This window comes from Abramis brama (assembly GCF_963993115.1).
Source record: "Abramis brama genome assembly, chromosome: 16".
Taxonomy (NCBI): Eukaryota; Metazoa; Chordata; class Actinopteri; order Cypriniformes; family Leuciscidae; genus Abramis; species Abramis brama.
Genome location: NC_139978.1, coordinates 32,344,791 through 32,370,188, shown reverse-complemented (window position 1 = coordinate 32,370,188; position 25,398 = coordinate 32,344,791). Strand labels below are relative to the sequence as shown.

Here is a 25,398-nt window from a genome sequence, read left to right as displayed (position 1 = left end):
AATCTGCAAAAAAACAAAACATGTTTACTATGCTTTCACTATAATAAAACCATGGTTAATTTTTCGTAAGGGATAGGTTTTTCTTTATTCCAAATGTGGCCAAATTATTGTAACATTATGGGAACTTCCTACAATGAATTAATAAGCAACAAAAAGTTTGTTGTGTGAACCTAAACTTTGGTCATACATTTACACAAAACATATTTTAGGGTTGGAACCTGGTCATCTCAGACGAAATCAGCTAATTCTAAAATATATATTATAAATATTACGTTTTAATTCAATAATACTAAATTGTAATTATGGTCCATGTAAAATGTCAAAATTCCGTGCTCTTTCTGTAATAGTCACTGCATGCAGCGTTAAAACCTCTGACAGGAATGGCGCGATTCTGAGGTAATTTCATGTTAAGAATAAGATTAATTAAGTTCATAAATAATTGTTAATAAAGATGACGAAAACCAATAATTATAATGTAGAAAAAACGCGATTAGACTGTGTTAAATGCATCTTTCTCTAGAACGGCTAATACATATCTCGCTTTCTGCAGCCTTGGTCTTTTTGTATGTGAAAGTGAATCAAGGGCTCCTCAGTTGTGCAGTTAAGATGTATTTATTTGACCTCAATTTAATTGTGATAATTTGTGTCGAGAAGCGCTGAACGCTCTCAAAAAATAAGGTCCCTCTCGGATGCAGATTTAAAGTACGATAACAAAGTCATTTTGCTCCGAAAATTTGTACATCACTAAGCTCCAAAAATTAAAGTATTTCCCTTAACGAATATCTTCGTCAAATATGCTCAGAATAGATTTTAAATATGGTTATTAATCTAGGCAAATGGGTTATGGTACGTTATTTTTGGGGTCGAGAAAATATAATGTAGCGATACGCGAATCGTCAATATTTGTGTACATTATTCGTGAAATGCTTATAAAAAAGACAACAACAATCTCCGAGGACCTGCAAGTAGGCTATAAGCCAAAGCTGTGTATCATTTAAAGGTGTATCATTATTGCAGACACTGAACGCTGAGCGACTATTCAACCGCTAAATTTTATTTCAGTCAGGATCGACTTCCTACGATGCTCGTGTCAGCGCATGCGCAGTAGATCGCCGAAAGTATCGCTGATCGGAGAGAACGAGGCGCAGATGAACGGCTCGATCGACGGCGCGAGACGCGATGAGGTAAGAATGTCAAAATGCTGCACGTATTCGTTTCGGTGTTTGTTTTTGTGCGTGGCAAAACGCGTGTTTATAAAACGCAGATGACGTTATAATTTATAGCTATCGCTCTAGTAAATGAATCGAAAGATCGGCGTGGTTCCGTGCAAGAGAGAGCGTTCGGAAAGTCGTTTTCGAGGCTGCATCGCTGAAAGCAAAGCAATGGGGAGTGTGTGGAAGGGGAGGGTCAACAGCGAAGGGGGGCTGCCTGAGCTCATTCAGCAGCACAGCGAAATGGACGTGGTAGAGTCGTGTAAAATAAACTTAACGTGTCTTTAAAACCTATCACAAATAATAAAGCATGTTGTCAGTGAAATACTCTTGCTAAACGCGTGATGTTTGTTACGTATGTCGTTAATTGTCACGTTATATCGGACGTGTTTTTGATCGCTCGTCGGGACAGCATTCCTCACTCCAGCGATCTGTAATGGAGGCTGGCGAAACTAGTGTCGATTTTTTTTACGATCTGTTTATTTAGCTCGCCGATCTTTTTTTATCACGTTTTCATAATGCTAGGAATTGCACGCGATGACAAGACACATAACTTTAATGTTTTAAGTTAGATAAGTTTATTTGCGCTGAAAAAGTGCATCGCGCTATTCAGATAATTGTTCACGCGCTGGTTTCACGATCTATCGCTACCAGGGCCACGAGTTCAAGCACATCAACTTGCGATCATTGTCAAAAAAATTTTTTTTACATGTAGGCTATCAAGGAACGTCAATCAAAGCTTCACTTAAACGTCGTTCTTATTATCTCACAAAATTATAATAAATACAGCATTGTCAATTTTAACATTTTCTGCAATACATCTAAATATTAAATATAATGCATAATGCAAAATACATTCACGTCTAATGGTTATGAAATGTCATTGTTCTTGGGACGAACTAAAATGCTTAATGTAAAAAATGGTAATAACAACATACTCAGAGACCATTTGTCATAAAAATCTACTGCCAAAGAATCAACCCAATAACCTCGATCTTAGTGTTCATAAACACAGTACAAATGTAACAATGATCACACAATCATACTTGCATTTTTGCTTCTGTTGCATTTAATTAAAAGGAAAACGATTAACGCTGTTTAATGTTTCTTGTTGGGTGTTAATTATTATTATTCTTTTTAACATTCCACTTTTGGTATATCTTGAGTCTTATGAGTGGGATTAAGTGAATTTTATGATATTTAATGATTAACAGAAATTAGCTTTTTAGTTTATTATGCTTTATTCTAGTACACTGTTCTGCATTTGTATAGCAGCAAATTTAAATAGAATATTTTGCAACAATATTGACAGAGAAACTATAGAGTACAAGTAGCACACAAGCAGACATTACATTTTTATTAATAACCCTCTTACTGATAAGCTCCAGTTTGGCCATTGCTGATAATTTATTAGGAAAGTTAAAATACTTTGAATCTGTTCCACGGTTGCATATGAAACAGTCAATTTTGTTCTTAGCAGAAAGTAGTTGATAAGATAAAGAATATAAAGTTGTGTTGATACTGAGCCACTGTAATTATTACTTTCTAACTAAATGAGAGATGTCTGAAAATGGCTGGCTCAGCATTTGATATTTTTAATATTACTGATTACCTGAACAGTGAGTTTCTTGCTGACTTGCTAATAACCTTAATAAGATATATTCCTCAACAAGCTGTATTTGTAACTTTAAACAAATCTCTCTATGACCCAGATTTGGGTTGAAACCTACAGCGAGGTTTCATTTACCACTGAGATGTTGACATCTGTTTTATCATGTTTGTATTATTGTGAATCTTTAATAGTGCCAATTACCTTGGTCAACCTTTCAGCAGTTTTCTTAAAGAGCAGTTGTTTTAAACAGATGGTCTTAATTACATAATGAGGGCTTCAGGAAATGAAGTATTTTCTGCTAGAAAAATTTGAACAAATGTTGGCTGCTTGCTGCACTGTAACGTATTTCATTGCCATAGTAATTGCGCTGCATTGCAGATATCGAATGTTCTCAGCTCATTTGTATCGACCTCCCTGCCATCGCTGCTAGGCTCGCTGCAATTCTGTCACCATGGCAACCACTCGTTCCGGCCCCGTTCTATAAATATTCTCCTTCACGCTTGTTCATCGTGTTTCTGCTAGCTTGACTCATTTTCAACAGCCCAATTTAATAGAGATTTTATTTATTTACACATCGGTTACGTTACAGTGGAAAAACTTTATTATAAGCTTTTGCTGAAATATTTTATTCAAATAGTGATTTGTATGCACATCATGATACAAGTGCGTCAACATCATATTTCTTAAAACTGCAATGACGATGTTACGCTGTATGTGAGTGTGATTTGTTTGCAGTCAATCTCAATGCATAGTATGTCTTTAGAAACACATCAAGCTGCAAAAAAAGTGTAAAATCAGACTGTGCCGTAATAATAATTTAATAGCATATACAGTTTGGTGTGTTATTTAGTGTTCTTCTCTAATATCAGCATTCTCTTTACAGGTGTAATGTAATGATCCATAACCAGTAAAGACATGGATGAAGTGTTGGATCTTTGACATTTCATGCAACCCAGGCTATTCGTAACATTGTGAGATGAAATTAATACCTCCGACTTTTTTGGACTAAAAAGTCGTTTTTCCTATTTAAAAATGTGAGCCAGAGATTCACTTTCCAAACTCTTCCTGGGATGACTCACAAGTCAAAACCATTGGTCTCACAAATCTACTTGTAAAATAGAGGCCTCGAGGCCAGAGGAAAAGATCAGATATGACGGATGAGCTGAACAGGGCGTCAGCTGAACCGGAGACGATGAACCCGGAAGAGACTGTGCCGGCCCTCTTGAGTGAGAATCATCCGATTGGAGCAGATGATGTTACCGCTGTTGAGGAAAATACTGAGTGGGACAACATGCCTGGAATAGTGACGGTTGAGTTGCCACCTGATTGGCTGAAGCCAATGGAAGAGGACGAAGATGGTGTTGATAGTGTCAGGAGCATGTATGTGCCTTTTCCTTACTTCCTTACTTTTTGTTTGCATTTAGTGGAATATTGAATAGGCTGTATGTTTGCCTGGAAATATTTTAAGTCCAAAGGTCTGAGAATACATTCAAATCTAACATTAAAGGGATACTCCACTTTTTTTTGGAAAGTGGAGTATCCCTTTCAAATTAAAACAGGTTTGTACAGGTAAGATTTTCCTGCTTCCATTGAAGCTTCTGAAATCGTGCTTGAGTATAAAGTTATGTTCGTGTCAGCATCAGTGCTGCTGTTAATGCAAAAGGAGGAAATCTAAATACTAAGACATTCATTTAATTCAGTTAATATTTTTCACTAAAACTGTTACGCTGAATATTTACAATGAAACATTTTATTACTTTAAAACATGCATAATACTGTAAAGGCCCGTTCACACCAGAATGATAGCTATATTAGCATCCACACCAGTGCACAATAACACTGTTTATTCTAAGCGTGTTGCAGTTTTGCAATTTTACAATTCTGATTGTCTGTCAATGTTTTTATCATTCATCAGCTGGAAAATATTTTTTTTGTGAAAGTAATTCCAATGATATTGTTCCTCTGTGTCGTTATTGTGTGAACTCTGCTAATCTTTAACAGTTTTTTAAAACGATATTGTTATAGTGGCTGTCCTTGGTGTGAACGGGCCTTAAAGGAGTAGTTCACCCAAAAATTTTAATTCTGTCATTAATTACTCACCCTCATGTCGTTCCAAACCAGTAAGACTTTCGTTCTCTTCAGAACACAAATGAAGATCTTTTTGATGAAATCGGATAGCTTTCTGTCTCTCCATTGACAACTACGCAACTACCACTTTGACGCTTCAAAAAGTTCATAAAGAGATCGTAAAACTATGAATAGAGCGGTTTAGTCCAAATTTTCTGAAGAGACACGGTCGCTTTATATGATGAAGAGATTTAATTTAGGCTTTTATTCACATAAACATTCATCAACGCACACATCAGATATGGTAAACGGAAGCTCGAACATGAAAATAATTTTTGCTCCGAACATGAATGAAAGTCTTACGGGTTTGGAACGATATGAGTAAATGATGACAGAATTTTTGGGTGAACTATCCCTTTAAGACCTTGATTTTCTTTCATATAAACATTGAAATGTATTTGATAATGAAGAAATGTGACATGAAGTGAAGAAATGGATAAATCAGATTCGGTTCGGAATATGGGGGTGCTGCAGAACATGTTCAGACATTCATATCACACCTGTTGATCATATTCAGTTAATAAAACGACTTTTGTACTTCTCATATTCTCACAGTCCGAAAGTAAAACGACGCAGAGGTCGGCCTCCGAGTGCCAGAAATGTTAGACAAGGACTTACTCGTTTAGATTTCAAGAAAGGAATACACATGGATCGCTCTAGGAGAACTAAGGTTTGTGTAGCTTCTTCTGTCTTTTGTTTGCATTGTTAGAGAGAATATTATGTGCAGTAAGAGAAATAATATATCATAATATTTATAGTGGTTTAAATATATATTGGTTATTTATATAACATTTAAAATTTTTGAAAATATATGTTTTTGTTGTGTTTGCTAAGGCTACTGCTAATCTTAAAATGGCCTTATTATGCTAAATTAAAGGTTCCTCATTTTGTTTCGGAGTCTCCTACAATAGTTTTACATGTGTCTAAGATAGAAAACATTAATTTTCTCATAACATAAATTGCAGCATCACCTCTTTTCTCACAGTGTTTAATGTTCGATCATGGATCCGGTTTCTCTAAACCTCTCCTTTCTGAGAGCTACTCTGCACTGACAGCCCAGTCTGTTGTGATTGGTCTATTTTGATTAATCAGATGACCCAGTCTGTTGTGATTGATCTACTCTACTCTGATTGGTCTACTCTGCTCTGATTTGTCTGGGGCACGTTCAAGTTCAAAACGGTGCGCAACGTTTTGCTACGGTTTCCGGGTTGAACGTCATGTTTCCTGGAAACGGCGTGCACCGGTGTGCAACAGGGTTTGAGATACGTTTTCTCTTGTTTGGTGGGGGTGTCAGAACTGCAGTCCAATCAGCAGCAACATGTATATAAAGCACGCGGTATTAAAGTGAACTCGCACAATGGGTTCAAGGAAAGTAATTTACAAATGTGTTCGATGCAGCTCGGTATACACAACAACTGAGGATATTAGAAGACATGTTTGTCGTAAGTTTTATTGTAAAAATATAGGATATTATCAACATAATGATGTAGTTGTTTATATTTTTAGCTTCATTGCAAGTGTATGACATTTGGTATAGAAATAAACAATGGAAATTAAGTGCTTTTCCTAAAAATGAGAAAGAAAATACAGGGTATTAAAACAGTATGAACTACAATTAAAGTCAGTATGTGAGGCTAAATAGATGTGTTTTAGTCTGAATTAGGTAAGATGTGTGCTTCCATTTCAGTTTCAGCAATCCCTTCACTCGATTGGGATGTTCTCTTTTGTTCTGGGCGGCAAGTGCAGTAACTGTAACATTGGGCATATTTTGTAGTATTAAACACATTTATACCGACTTCATCAGGCTCCGAAAATTCTTCACAAAGAACACAAAGAATGGCCTTCTCAGCTGCCATAGTTGCAACTCTTGCATCATCAGAACAGTGTGTTCAACGCATCACTGTTTCTGTTTAAAAAACGTTGTGCAACGTTTTGTCTGGGCTGAACGCAGCCCAGATGACCCAGTCTGTTGTGATTGGTCTACTCTGCTCTGATTCGTCAGGTGGCCCAGTCTGTTGTGATTGGTCTACTCTGCTCTTATTGGTCAGGTGGCCCAGTCTGTTGTGATTGGTCTACTCTGCTCTTATTGGTCAGGTGGGCCAGTCTGTTGTGATTGGTCTACTCTGCTCTGATTCGTCAGGTGGCCCAGTCTGTTGTGATTGGTCTACTCTGCTCTTATTGGTCAGGTGGGCCAGTCTGTTGTGATTGGTCTACTCTGCTCTGATTGGTCAGATGACCCAGTTCGTTGTGATTGGTCTACTCTGCTCTGATTGGTCAGATGACCCAGTTCGTTGTGATTGGTCTACTCTGCTCTGATTCGTCAGGTGGCCCAGTCTTTTGTGATTGGTCTACTCTGCTCTTATTGGTCAGGTGGGCCAGTCTGTTGTGATTGGTCTACTCTGCTCTGATTGGTCAGATGACCCAGTTCGTTGTGATTGGTCTACTCTGCTCTGATTGGTCAGATGACCCAGTTCGTTGTGATTGGTCTACTCTGCTCTGATTGGTCAGGTGGCCCAGTCTGTTGTGATTGGTCTACTCTGCTCTGATTGGTCAGATGACCCAGTTCGTTGTGATTGGTCTACTCTGCTCTGATTGGTCAGATGACCCAGTTCGTTGTGATTGGTCTACTCTGCTCTGATTGGTCAGGTGGCCCAGTCTGTTGTGATTGGTCTACTCTGCTCTGATTCGTCAAGTGGCCCAGTCTGTTGTGATTGCTCTACTCTGCTCTGATTGGTCAGATGACCCAGTTCGTTGTGATTGGTCTACTCTGCTCTGATTGGTCAGGTGGCCCAGTCTGTTGTGATTGGTCTACTCTGCTCTGATTCGTCAAGTGGCCCAGTCTGTTGTGATTGGTCTACTCTGCTCTCATTGGTCAGATGACCCAGCCTGTTGTAATTAGTCTACAGCTTACAGCACATGTTGGAAATGACATACCCATTACCATATCTAAATTTCAGCTAGGGAGGTTTCCTCAGCCCTTGTAATGATGCCGCCCCTTTTACCGAATCAATTAGAGCCTGTATCCTCATCCTTTGGAAGTGCATCCAAAGTGGATTTGCATTCGTAGCGTCAAAAACAGCATCTTCTCGACATGCCGACAACTCAAACCAAACTCTTCCAGTCTCAGCTACAACTACAGTGTTTGAGGGTCAAAGTAGACATCGTTCGCGGGCAGCCAATGAAGACCACAGGCTTTTTTTCAAATGTGTTACAAACCTACATAGGTTCATGCATGAAGTAAGACTGGAATTACTGACGACTCGCTTCAGGCAGTTCAGAATTTGTTCTTTCTTTCAGGACACAATAACTTTATTTGTTGTGCTCTTTGAGCTTTAAACCAGTTCTCAAACAGATATATTACACACTGCATGAAAGGTAATATTCAAAAAAGCATAATAGGGTCACTTTAATAATCATGAGTGCAATTTACAGAATTTAGGATTCATTTAAATTAAATTATAAGTTAAATATAATCTGCTTTTAATTTAATCATAAATTATATTATTATAACATTTTAATACATTTCTTTTAATTCTTTCTTTTTTCTCTGTGGTTGCTTGCCATATATAGAGTGCTCGTTCCCAGCTGGAAATTACCAAACGTTCAAGTCTCTCATCAGGAACAGCCGCTCCCCTCCCAGACCCAACCCGCACGCCTGAAGTTTTACCCAGAACAATCCAGAGCATCATTCACAGCTCGACATCCACACCCCAGAGACCCCGACTCACCCCCTGCTCACCTGCAGGAGTCAGCAGCCTCTCCAACACACCCAACGCAGAATTTAACAGCCCCCCGCGCCTCACGAGAGTCTCGCCGCTCAACATCGACACATCCAGGACACGGGATTTCATTAACTCTCCTTCAGTAAAAGTGGGGAATGTTTCCCAACAGATAGTCAGTTCCTCTAGCGAACCTGGGAAAGACGGCGCTGAGCTGCCCCTTCGACTCTGGCTTTATCCATCTCTGGAGCCCATTAGCCCTACAAAAACTCAGGATGCACTGATCTCAGATCAGACTGTAATTTCGCCAGATTTTCCGGAGACTAGGCTTAATGGAACAATGGTGCTGAAGGAAAGCCATCCAATGCTCAGGTGAACAAAATCAGACTCATTTCATACTGTCCAGAAAGTGTATCTTGAATATTTGCTGTTGTTTCAACTAGGGCCTTCATGAATGTAGTAACAAATCTAGTTTCTCTTTCTCCAGTAAATGTGAAAACTGTGGCTGCCCATTTTCTGCTCAGAAGCCTGGAGACACGTTGTGCTTCAGATGTAGGCCTAAATGTATGTGAATTTATAATTACACCTTTCATTTCAGCAAGCATGATATTCTGCAATAATTCTAAGGTGTATTATTGCCCTTTTTTTGTAGTCTAATTTCTACATTTTCTCATTTTGCAGCAGAGAAGAAGTACTCTCCTCCAAACATTGTGTTTAGGAAGGTATGTATTTCTGTCATCGCTTTTCCTTGTTTTCTGTCACTGATTCTTGAGACCTGGGATAATACAGAAAGTTTATATGGCAAAAATGATTTTGAATTAAAGTCACCATGAAATCAAAATTGATGGAAGATTGCAGTATTTGTTATAAATCTGTGCATTATTATTATTTTTAAAACCATGTGCCCTCATAATCTTTAATCAAAGTAGCTTCCCCTCCCTCTTGTACTTCTCTTCTCTGATGACGTGTTTACTGGCATGAGGGCGGGGCAACCTGTCACTCACATGAGATCCACCAATAGCAAACCACAACCATCCAATCAATTCCTCATGGACAAAATCATGTCCCGCCATACATTTATTCTGGTTCGGGAAGCCATTTCCCTTGGATATACGTCACAATAGGAAAGAAAACTATTGCAACTTGCATTTCATTCTGACTTTAATCTGTCAAACAAGTTTAATATTTATCTACCTTGTGGTTCTGCTTCCTCTATTTTTAGTTTTTTTCCTTGCTTTCTCTAATACTCACATGCCAATATTCATTCTGTCCTTCATCATATACTGACACTTGACAGTGTAAAACTGATTTTTAGTTTCGTCAATTGGAGAAATACTACATCTGACACCCTGTGTTGACAAAAATCTTTTTGTTTATAACACAAGTATTAAATACAGCCACCATTTTCTGTTTTAAGGTAGTGAGGAATATTGCAGTAATTTTGCTAATATAGAGGAAAATTAAATATAGTTAAGAAAATTGTAGTTATCCCATGTCTCATTCCTGTATTATGTTTTTGTTTTTGGAAGATTGTGCTGAGGAATCATTCATCTGTGCTGTTGTTGATGTTGTGAAGGGGAAGAGAAGCACTGCGGTGTTGCTGTGTCTGTGTTCACGTTAGTTGTATGAGAGGTAGCTTTGGCGATACTTTTGGGTCTTAATATCTGAACTAACACAAGCTAGTTTCCCATTTGTTGTGCTCTCAGTCTACAAGCCAAATAACGGTTGTTTGCTCACTTTAAGAAGCTGAACAAAGTCCAGATTATCCTTCATTTCTCTAGTACCATTGTTTACTTCATTCTTTTATTTTCTTGAATATTCTTTTCTAGAAACATTATTTTCCTTTTATTTATGATTCTGTTGAAAGTAGCACCTCTGTTTATCACATTTCTTTTGCTTCTTTTTTATTATGCATTTGCATGTTTTTTTATTTTTATTATTATTTTCAAGGTGGGGCAGGATCAGTGGGAGGTTGGGAAAACAAAACATCCAAGAAAACAAATACTGGTAATAATAAACATATAATATCATACAGACACATTCATGACACTTATGGGCTGCAGCATACACAAAAGCATTGCCAAAGATCATCAAATAATCTGTCTGTAGCTGAACTACTTGCACACCAAAACATAATGCCACTATCTCCTGCAGAAACCACATCCCAAATACAAGAAAATTGTAAAGGTGAGTTTATTTTTCATGTATAGTTTAATGTATAGTTGCTCATTCATGAAACTGTCAGCGCTGCATTTTAATGATATTCAATTACAGAAACTGCATACCACTACTACATACCATCAAGAGTTTTTAGTAGTATTAAAAGTAAAGTGTTATTTATTCAATGTTTAAATACTTTGTCATAGCTTAAAAATATAGTATCAAAAAGAAGCAGATCATTCATAAGTTAACTTAAAAGAAGAGTTCTTTCTGAACTTTGTGCTATTTGAACAGTTTGACATGTTTATCAGGTCTGTATAATTTATAAATAGTGTAAACGCGAACTTGGATCATATGCATCTTGACGTCATTGAAACTTTGACTATAGATTTTGGAGACCTGTTAGGAAATAGTCATCGTTTCATTTTGTGCTGTTCATAGTGAAACAGTTATTACACGCTTAACCACTGTTGCAATCTATTCATGTAGGAGTGCTGTGCTTAAAATACTGATCCAGGTTTCTATTGTATGTGGTGTTTAGGATTTTGCTCCTGATGGTGGTGATGAAGATGATTGGGTGAGTGAGTGTATCATCACTAGTGGAATCTAACAGATAGCACTAATCTTTTGTAGTTTTGTTTGACTCTGCTAATGATTGTGGCATGGGGTGATTTTTAACCCTTTTGTATCTTATTTGATATGCAAAATGTCTAAGTCCTGTAGCCTAAATGATCAACATGACCGAAAACTTGCTGGAAAAAGCTGTCGTACACAATCTTCTACGTTCCTTGTCCTTGTTCCTGTTGTCTGATTGATAGTTTATACTTAGCAAGTAAATGGCCTTTTAGTATAATTGTAAAAACATCCCTGTCTAGGTCGTGGTACATGTATTTTTGCTGTGAAACCTTTAAAGATTTTTTATAAAATATATGCAAGAATAACTTTTATAATCCTTAGTAATATTTCAAGATGAACACTTACTGGACTGAAGCGACTTAGGAATACTTGATTATCCAGACATCATTTTGTAGGAAAAAAGTGATGTTAAAATGTGAGTATCAAATATGATCCATTAGGCTTTTGAGGAACCATTTATTGGTTCATCTCCCAGTCATCATTGTATTGCATTGCATTGCATTATATGTTTTAAACTCCCCATACTTGATCATTAAACTAAGCGTTTAAATATCATCTTACTAAGACATATTATTGGCAGATAGAGTGATAACTTAAATTTATATGCATTTTATGTAGGTTGACTATTGTTATAAAGATCTCGTTTATGTTTTTTTTTATTGAAAGCTATTAGAATTTCATCTTACTTTTTGGCCATAAAAATATCAGCAACTGCACTAAATAGCATATTTTTGCTCATTTTGTGCCACTGAATAAAATTGCGGAGTATGAGCTATACGTTCTTTTATTTTATACTTAATGAGATGTTTAAAGGCTCAATAAACATTTGCATTTAAAAAATGTCTTTTCTCACTATTATTTCAGGCATCTGTCAGGCTTTACAGAGTGAAAGCATATTATGGATTGAGCATGGAATATTCTTTTCCTGATTATAGCGGAACTGATAAAACCCCTTAAAAACTTTAATTATGTCTTTACTGCATGTTAAAAAATCTTTAGTCCTTTATTAATTTCTCTGTCTACTCTTGCTTTCAGGCTCAAAAGAAACGGAATCGCAGAATGTGTCGGCAGTGTGTCGCATGTCTTCGTGAAGACGACTGTGGCAAATGCGACTTCTGCATGGACAAGCCCAAGTATGGTGGCAGTAACAAGAAAAGGCAGAAATGTCGCTTACGTCAGTGCAAGTTTGAGTCAAAGCTTCATGGTCAAAGTGCAAATGTACGTATTTGCATGATTAACATCTAATGGCATCACTCAAGAGTTAGGTTATTTCCAGTGTTGGGTGTAACGCATTACTAGTAACCCGAGTTATGTAATCAGATTACTTTTTCAAGTAACTAGTAAAATAATGCATTACTTTTGAATTTACAACAAAATATCTTAGTTAATTTTTTAAATAAGTAACGTTTTCCCATTTATTGACTGACAGCTCTCCTGTCCCCATGTTGAGAGAAATTGTGAGGAAAGGTGCTTGTGTGTAAATATGATGGTTATTGTAGTTCTAGACTATATGTGAGCATGCATTTACTCATTTGACTTATTCAAGAAACAGATTCAGTATTCATCAAAATGAATAAATAGAGTGAAATGCAAACTCAGAATATTATGCAAACCTGCAGTAATTAAGTATGTTAAATATACTTTAAATCTCACTTTATTAACCAATATTTTTGCTGCTGACCTTCAATTATCTGAAATGGATACTAATAAGCTAAAAATGTCTTTAGATAAACATCACATTTGAGTTTAAAAAAAAAAGTTATTGCTAAAGTAATAGTGTTGAACTTTCTTCTTCTGTATCCTAATCTTCTGCGATCCAGAATGAAGTTTACCAGTTAGTCACTTTACATTTGCAAAAAATAGAACTTTTAAACAAACAAGCAAACCCAGCCCAGGTGAGAAAAACTAACGCAAAAGTAACGTAATGCTTCACTTTCCATAAAAAGTAACTAAGTAACTCAATTAGTTACTTTTTTAGGGAGTAACACAATATTGTAACACGTTACTTTAAAAAGTAACTTTTCCCAACACTGGTTATCACCTGACAATCAGGCAACTTGTACACATTTCAGAGGTGCATTTTGCAAGATCTTTTTGTTTTATCATTTCATGCAGAGAAAGCTGAATCCGTCCCTTCCACGAAGAAGAAACGTGAAACCCAAGCTCAAGAGGCGCGGGAGACCAGCAAGAAAGCGGAGATTCAGAAGCAAACCCTGGGAGGATGATGACGACGATGACGATGATGATGAAGATGAAATGTCTGATAAGGATAATGACGAAGAAGAAGGGAGACTGTATAAAATGAATGGCTCCAAGGCCAGAGGAAGGAAGAAATGGAATTACAGTTTTAAGGAAGAGGACGACGACATGTTCATTGAGGCCGTGATTGAGGATGACGAACCATCCAACATAGAGGAGGTTTCTGATTTCTAAATGTTTGCAGTCAGAGAATTAAATGTTGCACAACCAAAACACAAAACAAGGTCTAAAGTCTAGTCTGCATTCACATCATACATGATGACAACTCTTGATGATGACCTATTTTAGACTCAAATTATTGTGTAAATTTGTTATTGATGACAGCAAAGTGCTTCATAACTACATTATTCACAACTCAATGCTTGTGTAAGTACGTAAGACCAAAGTACAGTGCCTATAATAAAATGCCATAACATTTGAAAGTTAGAGTTAGAAACATCAGAGCTGTCATAAATTTCAGAACATATTTTCAATTTGTGTTTATGGGATTAACAATGACGTTAATGGGTTTTATGTGTCAGAAAGTTGTCAGTAATTATGGTAATTTATGACTTGACTGCAGCATTAGACTAAAAGTAGATTTAAAGTTTCAGCAGATGTTTCACAATGTAATTTAATCAAGAAAAATGAATTATTTTAATTCAATTATTTTAATGAATGTTTATTAGGTTATTAAATATGTTTAATGTTAGATTATCTCGTTGCCTGTTTTCATAGGATCCTGATATTTTGGGCAATGAGAGGTCAATGATGGCGTCTAATGTGATGTACTCCAACACCTCTGGACTCGGTGCTCAGGTAAGACTTTCTACATCATTCTCATTTATTTGATTTCTCCAGCCTTGGTTCTGGAATTAATTTCTTAATTAATAATTCATTCTTAATTCAGGGTTTTAGGACTGCATGATTGTTGTGCTTGTTTGTAGGGTTGCACAATTTGGCCAAAGTTTTATGATTATATATCAATATGGCTACACAATAATAATAATAATAATAATAGTTGCATATTTTTTTGTGTGCTCTAGTGGTTAAACATCCCATAATTAACATTAGGTAGATGCATGTTACCTTGGTGTTTCCTGCTTGCCATCTCAGCACAACCTTGTATGTAGTGATTCCCACTTCTAATATAACAGTGATTTCTCTGATTGGAGAATCTTGATTCAGAATTGCGGATAGTTCACCAGCATTTTGACCTATTAAACATGATTTTTTGGATTTTTTTGGATTTATTTTTAGTTTTCCATCAGAGTTTTTCAGCAGAATGTTAAATTTACCCAATCCAATTATAGATGTTGCAAATGTTGATGGCCATTGAAAGCTGACGTTTGTTTCGATGTCTGCATGTTTCACAGGGATTATACTACAACATGCCGGGCATGCCGGTGGCGCCTCATATGCTCGGATCAGTACCTCTGTGCAACAACAATCAGATGCCGCTGGGTGAGGTCATCGGTTCTTTGCCGATGGATGACGCGACTCAGAATGGTTTTCTTCAGATTGAGATGGTGAGAGTGGGGTCACCACCATCACATTTCACAGAAGAACCACAGAACACACAGCACCACGTGTCAGAACATCAACAGGAGGCCACGCCGGTGGTGAGTCTCGCTGGACATCTGTCTTCACTACGACTGAATACACTATCGTTCAAAAGTTTGGGGTCTTTAAGATTTATGTTTTAGAAAGAAGGCTCTTATGCGCACGAAGGCTGTATTTATTTGATCAAAAATAGCATAAAACAGTAATATTGTTAAGTATTATTTCAACACTTGTGCTGCTTCATATTTTTCAGGATTCTTTGACGATTAGTTGTATTATGAATGTCTTTTACTTTTGATCAATTTAATGCATCCTTGCTAAATAAAATAATAATTAGAAATAATTAAATAAAAAGAAATAATAATTAAATAAAATAATTATATATATATATAACATCTAACATCTTTCCAAACATGAGAAGCATTTATGAATTTAACAAAAGACAACATTTAATAACATGCTTTTACTCCAAACTCACTTCATAACAACAGTTGAGCATCCTTCTGTGAGATGATGTGACTTCTTACACAGAATAAGGCAGTTGTGTGTTTATTAGTCATGTTTAATCAATCAAAGCGTTTCAATCTTCTGTTTATTCAGCTACAGCAATAGTATTATGCCTATAGGGATTTCCTGGAATGAGTGGCGTGTCTGCATGATAGCGCCCTCTGGCGTTCAGATGGAGCAGCATTTACCACTGATCACAGAGCCGTGCTGCACTGACAAGCTGCGCATAAAATAATCGCAGCCTTTGCCAAATTGCGTGCGGTTTCATTGCAATTAATTGTGCAGCCCTACTGCAGAGTGACATTTAGATGAACATGTAAATATGTGCTGTGCGCTTTCCTCTCAATAACAAAATAAATGAAAATGACAGAGGTGAGAAAGCAGCAGTTAAGAAAGCATCTGATCATAGTGATGTGGATATGTGCACAAGCTCTGCAATTCACAGGCATCATGTCGACAGATGAGGTCATTAAACTTACACTGTTATGATAGTTTGATTATATATTTGAGACTATAAAGATCTGGCTATGTGAGACTATAGTTTGAATTAACATGAATTCATGCTCTTTTTGCATTTTCCTGAACATTGTATAAGCATTCATTTCATGTGTCATATAATGTCAGTGTAAACGTCACATCCATTAGATTTTTCCAGGCAAAAACATCCCTAGTCCTTCACTTAAAAGTCAGTATACAGCAGGGGTCGGCAACACCATTTTTAGTTTCATTGTTTAAGTTTCAACCTAAGTGCCATTTTTTTCCATAACTCCACCCCAATATGTATAATTACACATACACATATTTAAATATGAATAACATAGAAATGGTGCAGAACCTTAAATAGGCCTATTTCTGAAGCAATTTTTCATAGAATAGGTTTTACTTTTGTCAAAATCCTTTTGTTTGTTTGTTTTCAGTTTTAAATTGCATTTTGAGTAACACATTTCCAATGGGCCTGTTTACTCCTGGTCATTCATGCGTTTTAAATGATCAGATAGCTATCCGGTTTATTAAAACTGTTCCATTTACAATGGGCAACATAAATGTGTTCACATCAAAGAAAGCAAGATCAAGATCAAAGACTGCAATTGACCCTTCGCAGGGAGTTTGATTGACAGGCGATCCGACCAATCATAATCCGCCATCCGCCGAATCCGCCATTTTAGTCTCACAAAGCAGTGAGGAGAGTTAGTAGATTAACGTTGGAGGATTTGAACTTGAAAAACGGTGTGTACTGACATCTTTCCGCGGTTAAAACAACATTCCTCCTTATGTTCATTCATGTTTATTTGATGCTATAAATTAACTAGAAGGAAGAGATGATCGGTTCACGAGCAGCTTTAACTGAGGCGCTACAGCGATCTGTCAGACACATTAAAGAGCCATAAAATGGTATTTGTTGCTGAAATTTCTTAAAAAAATTACCACATTTGAAAGTTGAGACTTTGTTTCATATCAAAAGTAACCTGCTGGTGTGGCGTGAGAGCGGCGTGGCTTGTCGGACATAGCAACAGTAACTAAAGGGGGCGGGTCTTTGCGAACGGTCAATTGGAGAGAGAGGTGCATGAAACCTTCAGCGCAGTCAGAGATTTCCACAGCTATACCAACAATGTCAATGTCACATCTGCTTTTGTAGATCACGCAGATCTTCAGTCTGGCGGCGGCAGAGAGCGACTGCGACCGAGACCAAGGCCTGATGGAGCTGTTCACTACCCTAGGCCAGACTGTGCTGCCCGCTCACTGGGTATGTGTCATGGCCAAAGGCCCCGTCCTCCAGCTCCTGCAGTGCTCCAAGCTCTCCACCATGGCTGACACCATCGTCCAGATCGAGAAGGGCTTCTTCTACCAGGTCAGCGTCCAGAACCAACCTCTCCTGCTAATGCACGCCGTCTACTCGCGCCACCCGACCTGCCTCGAGACGCTCGACCATGTGGTGTCGCTCCTGCTAGACCTGGAAGGGCTGGGTGTGTGTCAGGGCTACCAGAGCCTCGACATGGGTTCGCCCTGGGAGCCCAGAATGTGCGTCCGAGCGGCTCTGTGCGATCTGCTCATTTCCAAGGACGAAGAACATTGTGTGAAATGCACGCAGCCTGTGGAGGGGTGAATCATCTTCCACAAGAATTTACTGTAGTTTTTGAAAAATCCTCCACCAGTTTTTAAGCTTATAGTGCAGTTTCCTATGGAAGCTTGTTACCGCCACAGAGTGAAAAATAAAAAAGGTAATTGCAACTTTTTAATCTCACAATTCTTTTTTTCTCACAATTGCGAGTTTACATTTCACAATTCTGACTTTTTATCTCAGAATTACGTGATATAAAGTCGCAATTGCAGGTTATAAAGTCAGAATTACGTGATATAAAGTCGCAATTGCGTGTTATAAAGTCAGAATTATGAGATATAAACTCGCAATTGCGAGAAATATACTTGAAATTCTGACTTTTTTTCTCAGAATTGCATGTTTATATCTCGCAATTCTGACTTTATAATACGCTTTTGGGAGATATAAAGTCAGAATTGCATGATATAAAGTCGCAATTGCGTGTTATAAAGTCAGAATTGTGAGATATAAACGATTCTGAGGTCAAAATAATTTCTGAGGTAAAAATAATCTTTTTTTCCTTAGAATTGGACTTTATATCTCACAATTGTGAGTTTATATCTCACAATTCTGAGAAAAGATGTCAGAATTGCGAGATATTAACTCGCAATTATGTGTTATAAAGTCAGACTGACCTTATAAGACACAATTGCGACTTTATTTCACGCAATTCTGACTTTATATCTCGCAATTCTGACTTTATATCTCGCAATTCTGACTTTATAACACGCAATTGAGACTTTATTTCACGCAATTCTGACTTTATATCTCGCAATTCTGACTTTATATCTCGCAATTCTTAGAAATAAAGTCAGAATTGCGAGATGGTAATAAAAAGACGCAATTATCTTTTGAAATGTTTTATTGTGTGGCGGAAACAAGCTTCCATAGTTTCCAACTTACGGAGCCCCTCAAATGACATAAATCGTGGCCACGTTGAACTAATACGTTCCCTCATTTTGATTGAACTAAAACAAGGGAACGAATTGTTACAATGCAGCCATGATTTAGTAAATTGGGGAACGAATTATAGCGTGTAAAACATGCTGACGTATTAGCAAGTCCGAGTCGTGGGAACAAATTGTTAATTCATGGCCATGATATACATTTTTCTCCCTAGCATGTCATGTCACGGGGCTCTGTACCAACCTCACGTCATCATCCCAATCAACATCCAAAATGGTGCTTCTTTTTTGTTTGTTTTATTTTCAGAAATGTGGAAGTTAGTGATGTGGCAAAATGTTCCATTTGAAAAAGGAACATTGAGTTTTGCCAAAATCCTTTCTTTCCGTCACTCCAGTTCTCATTTAAACTACCTCTCGATCATTTTATGGACCAATTTCAACCTTGAACTTCCCAGGTGCCCTTATTCAGGCTGAGTTATTGATTCAGAGCTGTTTGGTGAACATGTTTATTGTTGTACAATGAAAATAGTATTATTAACTGCCTTTGTTGTGGTACATTTGGGGTTGTATGTTCAAACCTAAACTCTTTGAACACAATTTTAAACCAAAATCACTCAACCTTTAGAAATAGTCTGCTTTTTATTGATAGCTTACACTGTATTTAATTTGTACCCCAAAGCAAGCATACAATCGTTCATAATGTGTTTTTACGTCTTTTTTTCTTGTTCTTGTTTGAGCGTTTTTTGGAAAGAAAGATGCACTCTGGTCTTTTTTTGTCCTGTTGTTAATCACACCTGCTTTCATATGACTGAATTGTGTTACGCATGATAAAGTGCAACTAATGGCAATTGCAAACTGCATTGCATCTGTGTGCATTTCTGCTGTTGTGTGTATTAATCCCAGCCTAGTGTAGACGTCCGACCGGAGAAGGCCTGGTGAACGCCATCTTTTATTACACTGATTGGCCTTTATACGGTTTATGCATATTTAAAATCTCCCTAAGAGATGTTAAATCAATGCAGACAAAATTAGACCTTGTTTTTATTTTAGAGCAACGGTTTGTGTTTTTCATTCCTGAGTGATTTAATTAAAATATCGGCAGCATAATTCAAATTTGTTAACCTGTTCCCCTGGAGATGTGTACAAAATGAGCTGTAAAACACGTAATTGTCTGAAATTATTTATAAATAGAGGATGTAAGCTAGAGGTGTTTGTGAGAGCATCTCTGTATTGTAAATCTTGCTCTTTTGGTCTGTTCAACCACTGAGTTCAGTTTTTGAAACACTGTAAAGTAAGATTTTTATGAAGGGTGGGTAAAAATAAAGATTTTTTTTTCTTATATACAGAGAACTCTGGTCTTTTTTTCATCTGAAGTGAATCAAAATCATTCTTGGTCCTTGGTGTAAAGCAGGGGGTTTCAAACTGGGAAATATGTTAACGTGATATGAATTAAATGTATATTGGGAGTTGTACGACAATCAAATACTTCCCAACTATATAATATGCGAAAATCAGTACACCGACAGAGTATGTCCGAATGCTATTTGAGAAACAGTAGGTGAAAAGTACCCGGATGACCTACTTGGATACGATGGACACTTTACTATCCTGTGAGGCCACGGGAGGGGATTTTGCGATATGCAAATACATTTAACCCTATAGTGCTGTTTGCGTGGCAGTCCGATTATTATCATTTTTTTTATTTAAATGATATGAATGTACTATATTTTGTTAGATGTTTTTTTTTTTTTTCATTTAATATTTTGCCTTTTATGGTACTAATATAATTTAAATTAAATTATATTTATAAAAATAGTTAGGATCCATTTATTAATCACTTTTTTGAGCATTGACTTGAAAATGAAATTTCCAACTTGAACTTGTAAATCTTAAATGCTTTGGAGCAAGACTTAAGTTTGGTCTCTTTTTAAAGACACTTGGCAGATTATTGCTGAAGTGGAAAAGGTTTTTAAAGGTTTAAGTTTTTATGAAATATATATTTTCCAAAACATGTTTTAATCTAAAACTGTGAGAAAATCAAGGCATAAATCTAAACAAGTTGTGTTCCAAAATTAAGGTTTATATCTAAATAAGAGCTTTCAGTAAGATTTTGATTTGGCGCAGTACCAAACGCTTCCACTAGATGAAATTCGCTTCCCATTCGTTTTCAATGCGGCCATTTAAAGTGTGACTATATTTTCAGTATTCCATTTGAGCTTTTCTAATCATGTCCATGTTTGTGTGTGTGTGTGTGTGTGTGTGTGTCTGTGTGTGTGTACGCATAGCGTGTGCCAAAACCTTTACCTAGTTTTGTACCATTCCGATGAAGTAAAAATAAAATAATTATTTGTCAAAAATGAACGAACAGCACCAGAGGGTTAAAATGATTTAAAAATGTCTTCAGGTATTATATGATCAATAAGTTATGACAACACATGTTTTTACATTGCTTTAACTCATCAAAAGAAGTTAAGCAATTTTCTACTTGTTTATATAAGTTATACAAGATTCAACTCTTTTTTTTTTTTTTTATGTCAGCTTGATGTTATTTAAGTTGAAATGACTTAAACATCCAAGTTGATTGTAGGCTACTTAACAATTTAAGGCAGCAACTTTTTTTTTTTATTATTTTTTTTTTTTTAACGGTGATACAAAAGTAAAAGAAATAGTGAGTTAACACATGCTGCCAACTTAAAAGTAAATTCACAGATAGTTTTTAATAATTAGTTTAGTCTTTAGTAGGCTATATTGACTAAATAAATGGCCGTTAATCGTTTGGAAACTACATGTACACTATAATAATAGGCCTATCATTTTTGCTATTTTTTCTCTTTATAGGCTACTTTAGGAAAGGGTGCCTCACAAGAGGATCTTCATATTTTGAGTTTGAAAACCCCTGATGTAAGTATCTCAATTCTTGCCATTTTTACACTATTCCACAAGGGGGACTCATTCTCTTTCGCTTTCATTTAGAGCTCGCATGTAAACGCACACAGATGATGCTTATGAATGAATATTTTTCAAGAGACTCTTTACCGCTTTCTTGAAAGACTTGACAGTCTCTACTATGAATGACAAAAATGTATATTTCTTTACCTATTTGCTGTAAATCTGAGACACCTGCTGCAGTCAGTTCCTATGGGTTGAGCAGAGAGAGAGAGAGAGAGACTCATTCATGGTGTTGTGGATTGATCCTGAATGAGCTGCTTTGTTTCCATACGGAAGTGCCAGGAAAGTGACCCCAGTGGCCTTCCGTCTGATATCTGGCTTTTGCATTCAGTCACAGTCTGATATTCGTATCCATCTTAACAACGCCAAGTTTAGCTTCTATTGTGCGTTCAGTGGATCTATAGGAATTGCAAAGAATAAAAGGAAGACAATATATAAGCCTATACAAAATTCACAAACCTTAAACTGTACATTAAAAGAGGCCCCATTTTCATTTGATCTTTTCATTGTAGACCTACCGTTATAATATTTTGATATTCTTTTAGCTACATGATCAGTTTGTGTTATTAAGACTCATCAATAGCTTTTGATTTTGTGTGCATGATTTCAGGCCTATATTGAGGATGGAAAGCATTAACAAATCAAACTCATACAGGGGAATTGAATGGGAAACTGATTTACCCGATTCATAATCTCCAACCAGGCTTTACGGATTACAGCTGCGGTTTAACCCTCGAAATGCCAGAAAACGGTACTGGGGTATTAGTACTGGATCAAGCACATTACTGGTCAGAACATTATATATAGGTTATATATATATATATATATATATATATATATGGATCACAACATTAGCCTACTGTAAATATGTTTGTGAATATATATATATATATATATATATATATATATATATATATATATATATATATATATATATATTTACATATACATACCTATATAAATACGCTTACTTGTATTGTAATGTTCTTTATTTTATTGACATATTTTACATTTATATAAATATAGAATAAAATGTTTTTTTTTAATAAATATTACATATTGATAGATGTGTTAGTGTTTCCAGTACTGTGGCACTGAACGGGTTAAAGCAGAAATGTGGCTGAATTGTGATTGGTTTGGTCGCTGTGTGTAGATCAAGGCAGGATAAAATAACTACAGCCCTTTCAGATGGGGGACGTATAGAGGAGGCTGCTGTGTAAACACAGGGGTGTGTGTTGAAGAACAGGCGAGGATGATGATGATTTGGAAATCAATCAATGAAGGAGTAAAGATGCTCGGGAGATGCGCGTGAGATGATGCAGAAGGACGCACGTGGATGGGAGAGACTCCAGCATCCTCTCAGGTATTAAACGGTCCAGATGTTGTGATTGTGGGGGGTTCGACCGAACAGCAGCATTGATCCGATGTTTCGTTGAGGAGATGCTGTGTTTGCATGCTGCACATGGTCTGCAGTGCAAAACAAACACATCCGAGAATGAATTCCGCGACTGTTATTTACTTACTGCGGTCTATTATGCGCTGTTATTTACGCACGTGCTGTGTGCACAAATGTAAAGCTTTATTTCTTTGCGTGCGTTATTTTGGGGGTCTGAATTTGTGAACGACTAAACATTATCATTCTGTGTAGGCTATACACACATTGATGCGTATTGACATTTCTTCTGTTTTTAACTATATTTTTTAATATATACAAATATTTATTTGTATGCATTCTTGTATAGCCTAATGCTGTATAAGATCTTATCAAAGATCTCAGTGCGGTTGGCAGCTGTTTGGAGATGTAAAGTGTCCTCGCCCCAGATTCACGCGCAGGATCAGGTACATTAATGGGGTCACCTCATCGCGTTAATTGTTGTGATCATTCATTGTATAATAATATAATTCATTATGTTAGTGTACTAGAGTGAAAGTGTAACTTGATGTATGCAGTGTTTGGACATTGAAACGCGTGGGAATGTTCAGTTGCTCTTGTGCGGAGACTTGGGCGTGTTCAAATTTCATCCGCACGCACTTTTCAGCGTTAATGTTTATTATGGCACACTGTCCTGATTTTCCTCAGAGCCTGGTTATTAAGCTTCTGCTAATAACTTTATCTTATATACATATATAATATGTATATATAGGCTATATATTAGACGTAGGTGTAGCTACTATACATTTTTTGAGAAATACAAATATAAAAATATAGATGTGTAAACTGGGGAGGCTCCAGTACATGTAGTCAAAGGGAGACATTGAAAATCCAAATGTAAAATGACAAATTCTCACTATTCATTTTTTGCCTATTAGCATGCATATTACTAGATTATTGGGGGTTTATAGCCTACTTATAAAGCACATATTAATGCCCATATAAGCAGTATATTAATGTGCAAAAATTAGGAGTTTATTGAGGCAAAAATCATAGTTAATAGTTAGATAGTTAATTGTGTAAATATATATATATATATATATATATATATATATATATATATATATATATATATATATATACACTTATCTAAACTATTCTTTGGCTGCCTTGCATGCAGTACTGTTTGGTCCTGGAAATATAATTTTCTGTAATTTTTCCATCTGTGAGTTTTAAGTTACTCACTGAAACTGAAAGTGGACATACTTTTTTCACATTTGCAAGTATTTGCACATATTTGTTAAAAAATATATCTGGAGGTTGTTTTGCTAGATCCATGCATCTGAAATGTTCAATTATGAAACTAGACCTAAGTTTCTCCTAGATATTTAGATATCCTAGATAGATACACTTTTATGATACGGTAAACCCTCTGCTATAACATAAATATTTGAAGTCTCCCTCTCAGATATGTAAAACACTGTCACGTGAAAGCAATAATACCACTTAACGTCTAATACGTTATGACTCACTCCTCAGCTTGAGGAGCCACGGAGCCAAAATCTTAGCCCATTATCCTCTTTACAGATCATAAGTGTAATCACAGGATTACGCTGAAGGGGAGAGAAAGAGCAGCTCTGAATGTGCAATCTGGGTTATGCCGCTGTAGGGGTGAAAAGGTCTCCCTGAATATAATTCTGCTAACCTATATTAAAAGGAGTGCTCACCACTAATCTTTCTGGCCTTATGAAAGGGTGTGTGTGGATTTGTGCAGTTGGCGAACCTATTAAATGGGCCAAGCACGTGGGTGAGGTCTGGCAGTGGTCCGGAGGAACCTGCGCCTCTGCGTTTTTAGCTGCCGCTCTGTTTTATGTTAGGATTGGTTTATGTTTGGCTACTATAGGAAATCTAGAGCAGAGGATGCTGGAAACTTTGAAGGACAGGTAGATTTGCAAAAATGGGGCGTTTATATTAGGCAATATGGGATGTAAGAAGCCAGATGAGGATAGGAGGAGGACAAGAATAGACTAGATTCTTATAGTCTCTGAAGATGATGTTCACCTGTGCAATTCTCTCAGGTGCAATGCTAACGTGTTCTGGGCGTTTGCTTGGGTGTTCTGGTACGATTCCCAACATACTGAAAAAAGTTAGTTCACCAAAAAAATTAACATTCTGTCATCATTTACTCACCCTCATGTCGTTCTAAACCTGTAAGACTTTCGTTCATCTTCGGAACACAAATGAAGATATATTTAATAAATTCTGAGAGCTTTCTGTCCCTCCATTGACAGCTATGCAACT

The 25,398-nt window shown here is 36.7% G+C and overlaps 2 protein-coding genes across 3 annotated transcripts in view; both read left to right on the top strand.

Annotated features, from left to right (window-relative positions):
• Positions 1-1,089: 1,089 nt before the first annotated feature.
• On the top strand, positions 1,090-20,117 carry mbd1a (methyl-CpG binding domain protein 1a). Of its 2 annotated transcripts, XM_084087886.1 has the most exons (14): positions 1,090-1,184; positions 3,707-4,203; positions 5,506-5,620; positions 8,521-9,041; positions 9,157-9,233; positions 9,351-9,391; positions 10,620-10,676; positions 10,824-10,856; positions 11,371-11,406; positions 12,501-12,683; positions 13,581-13,883; positions 14,442-14,522; positions 15,080-15,325; positions 17,410-20,117. In XM_084087886.1, the coding sequence occupies exons 2-14, from the start codon at positions 3,974-3,976 to the stop codon at positions 17,875-17,877; spliced, it is 2,391 nt and encodes a 796-aa protein (XP_083944012.1). In that variant the 5' UTR covers positions 1,090-1,184; positions 3,707-3,973; the 3' UTR covers positions 17,878-20,117. The 2 variants fall into 2 exon arrangements, with proteins under 2 accessions (XP_083944012.1, XP_083944013.1); XM_084087887.1 differs by lacking the exon at positions 10,620-10,676.
• Positions 20,118-22,903: 2,786 nt separating this feature from the next.
• Positions 22,904-25,398, top strand: part of ccdc120a (coiled-coil domain containing 120a) — a 53,282-nt gene continuing 50,787 nt past the window's right edge. Inside the window, exon 1 of the mRNA XM_084087385.1 lies at positions 22,904-23,088. The gene's annotated coding sequence lies outside the window, so the exon portion shown is untranslated. The remainder of the gene's footprint in view (positions 23,089-25,398) is intronic.

What these genes read in the sequence shown, in the direction of transcription:
- mbd1a (XM_084087886.1), top strand. Translation starts at nt 3,974, where the DNA reads ATGACGGATGAGCTGAACAGGGCGTCAGCTGAACCGGAGACGATGAAC. An exon ending in AATACAAGAAAATTGTAAAG is followed by an intron (nt 10,857 to 11,370) that starts GTGAGTTTATTT and finishes TGTGGTGTTTAG; the next exon opens with GATTTTGCTCCTGATGGTGG. An exon ending in AACCATCCAACATAGAGGAG is followed by an intron (nt 13,884 to 14,441) that starts GTTTCTGATTTC and finishes CTGTTTTCATAG; the next exon opens with GATCCTGATATTTTGGGCAA.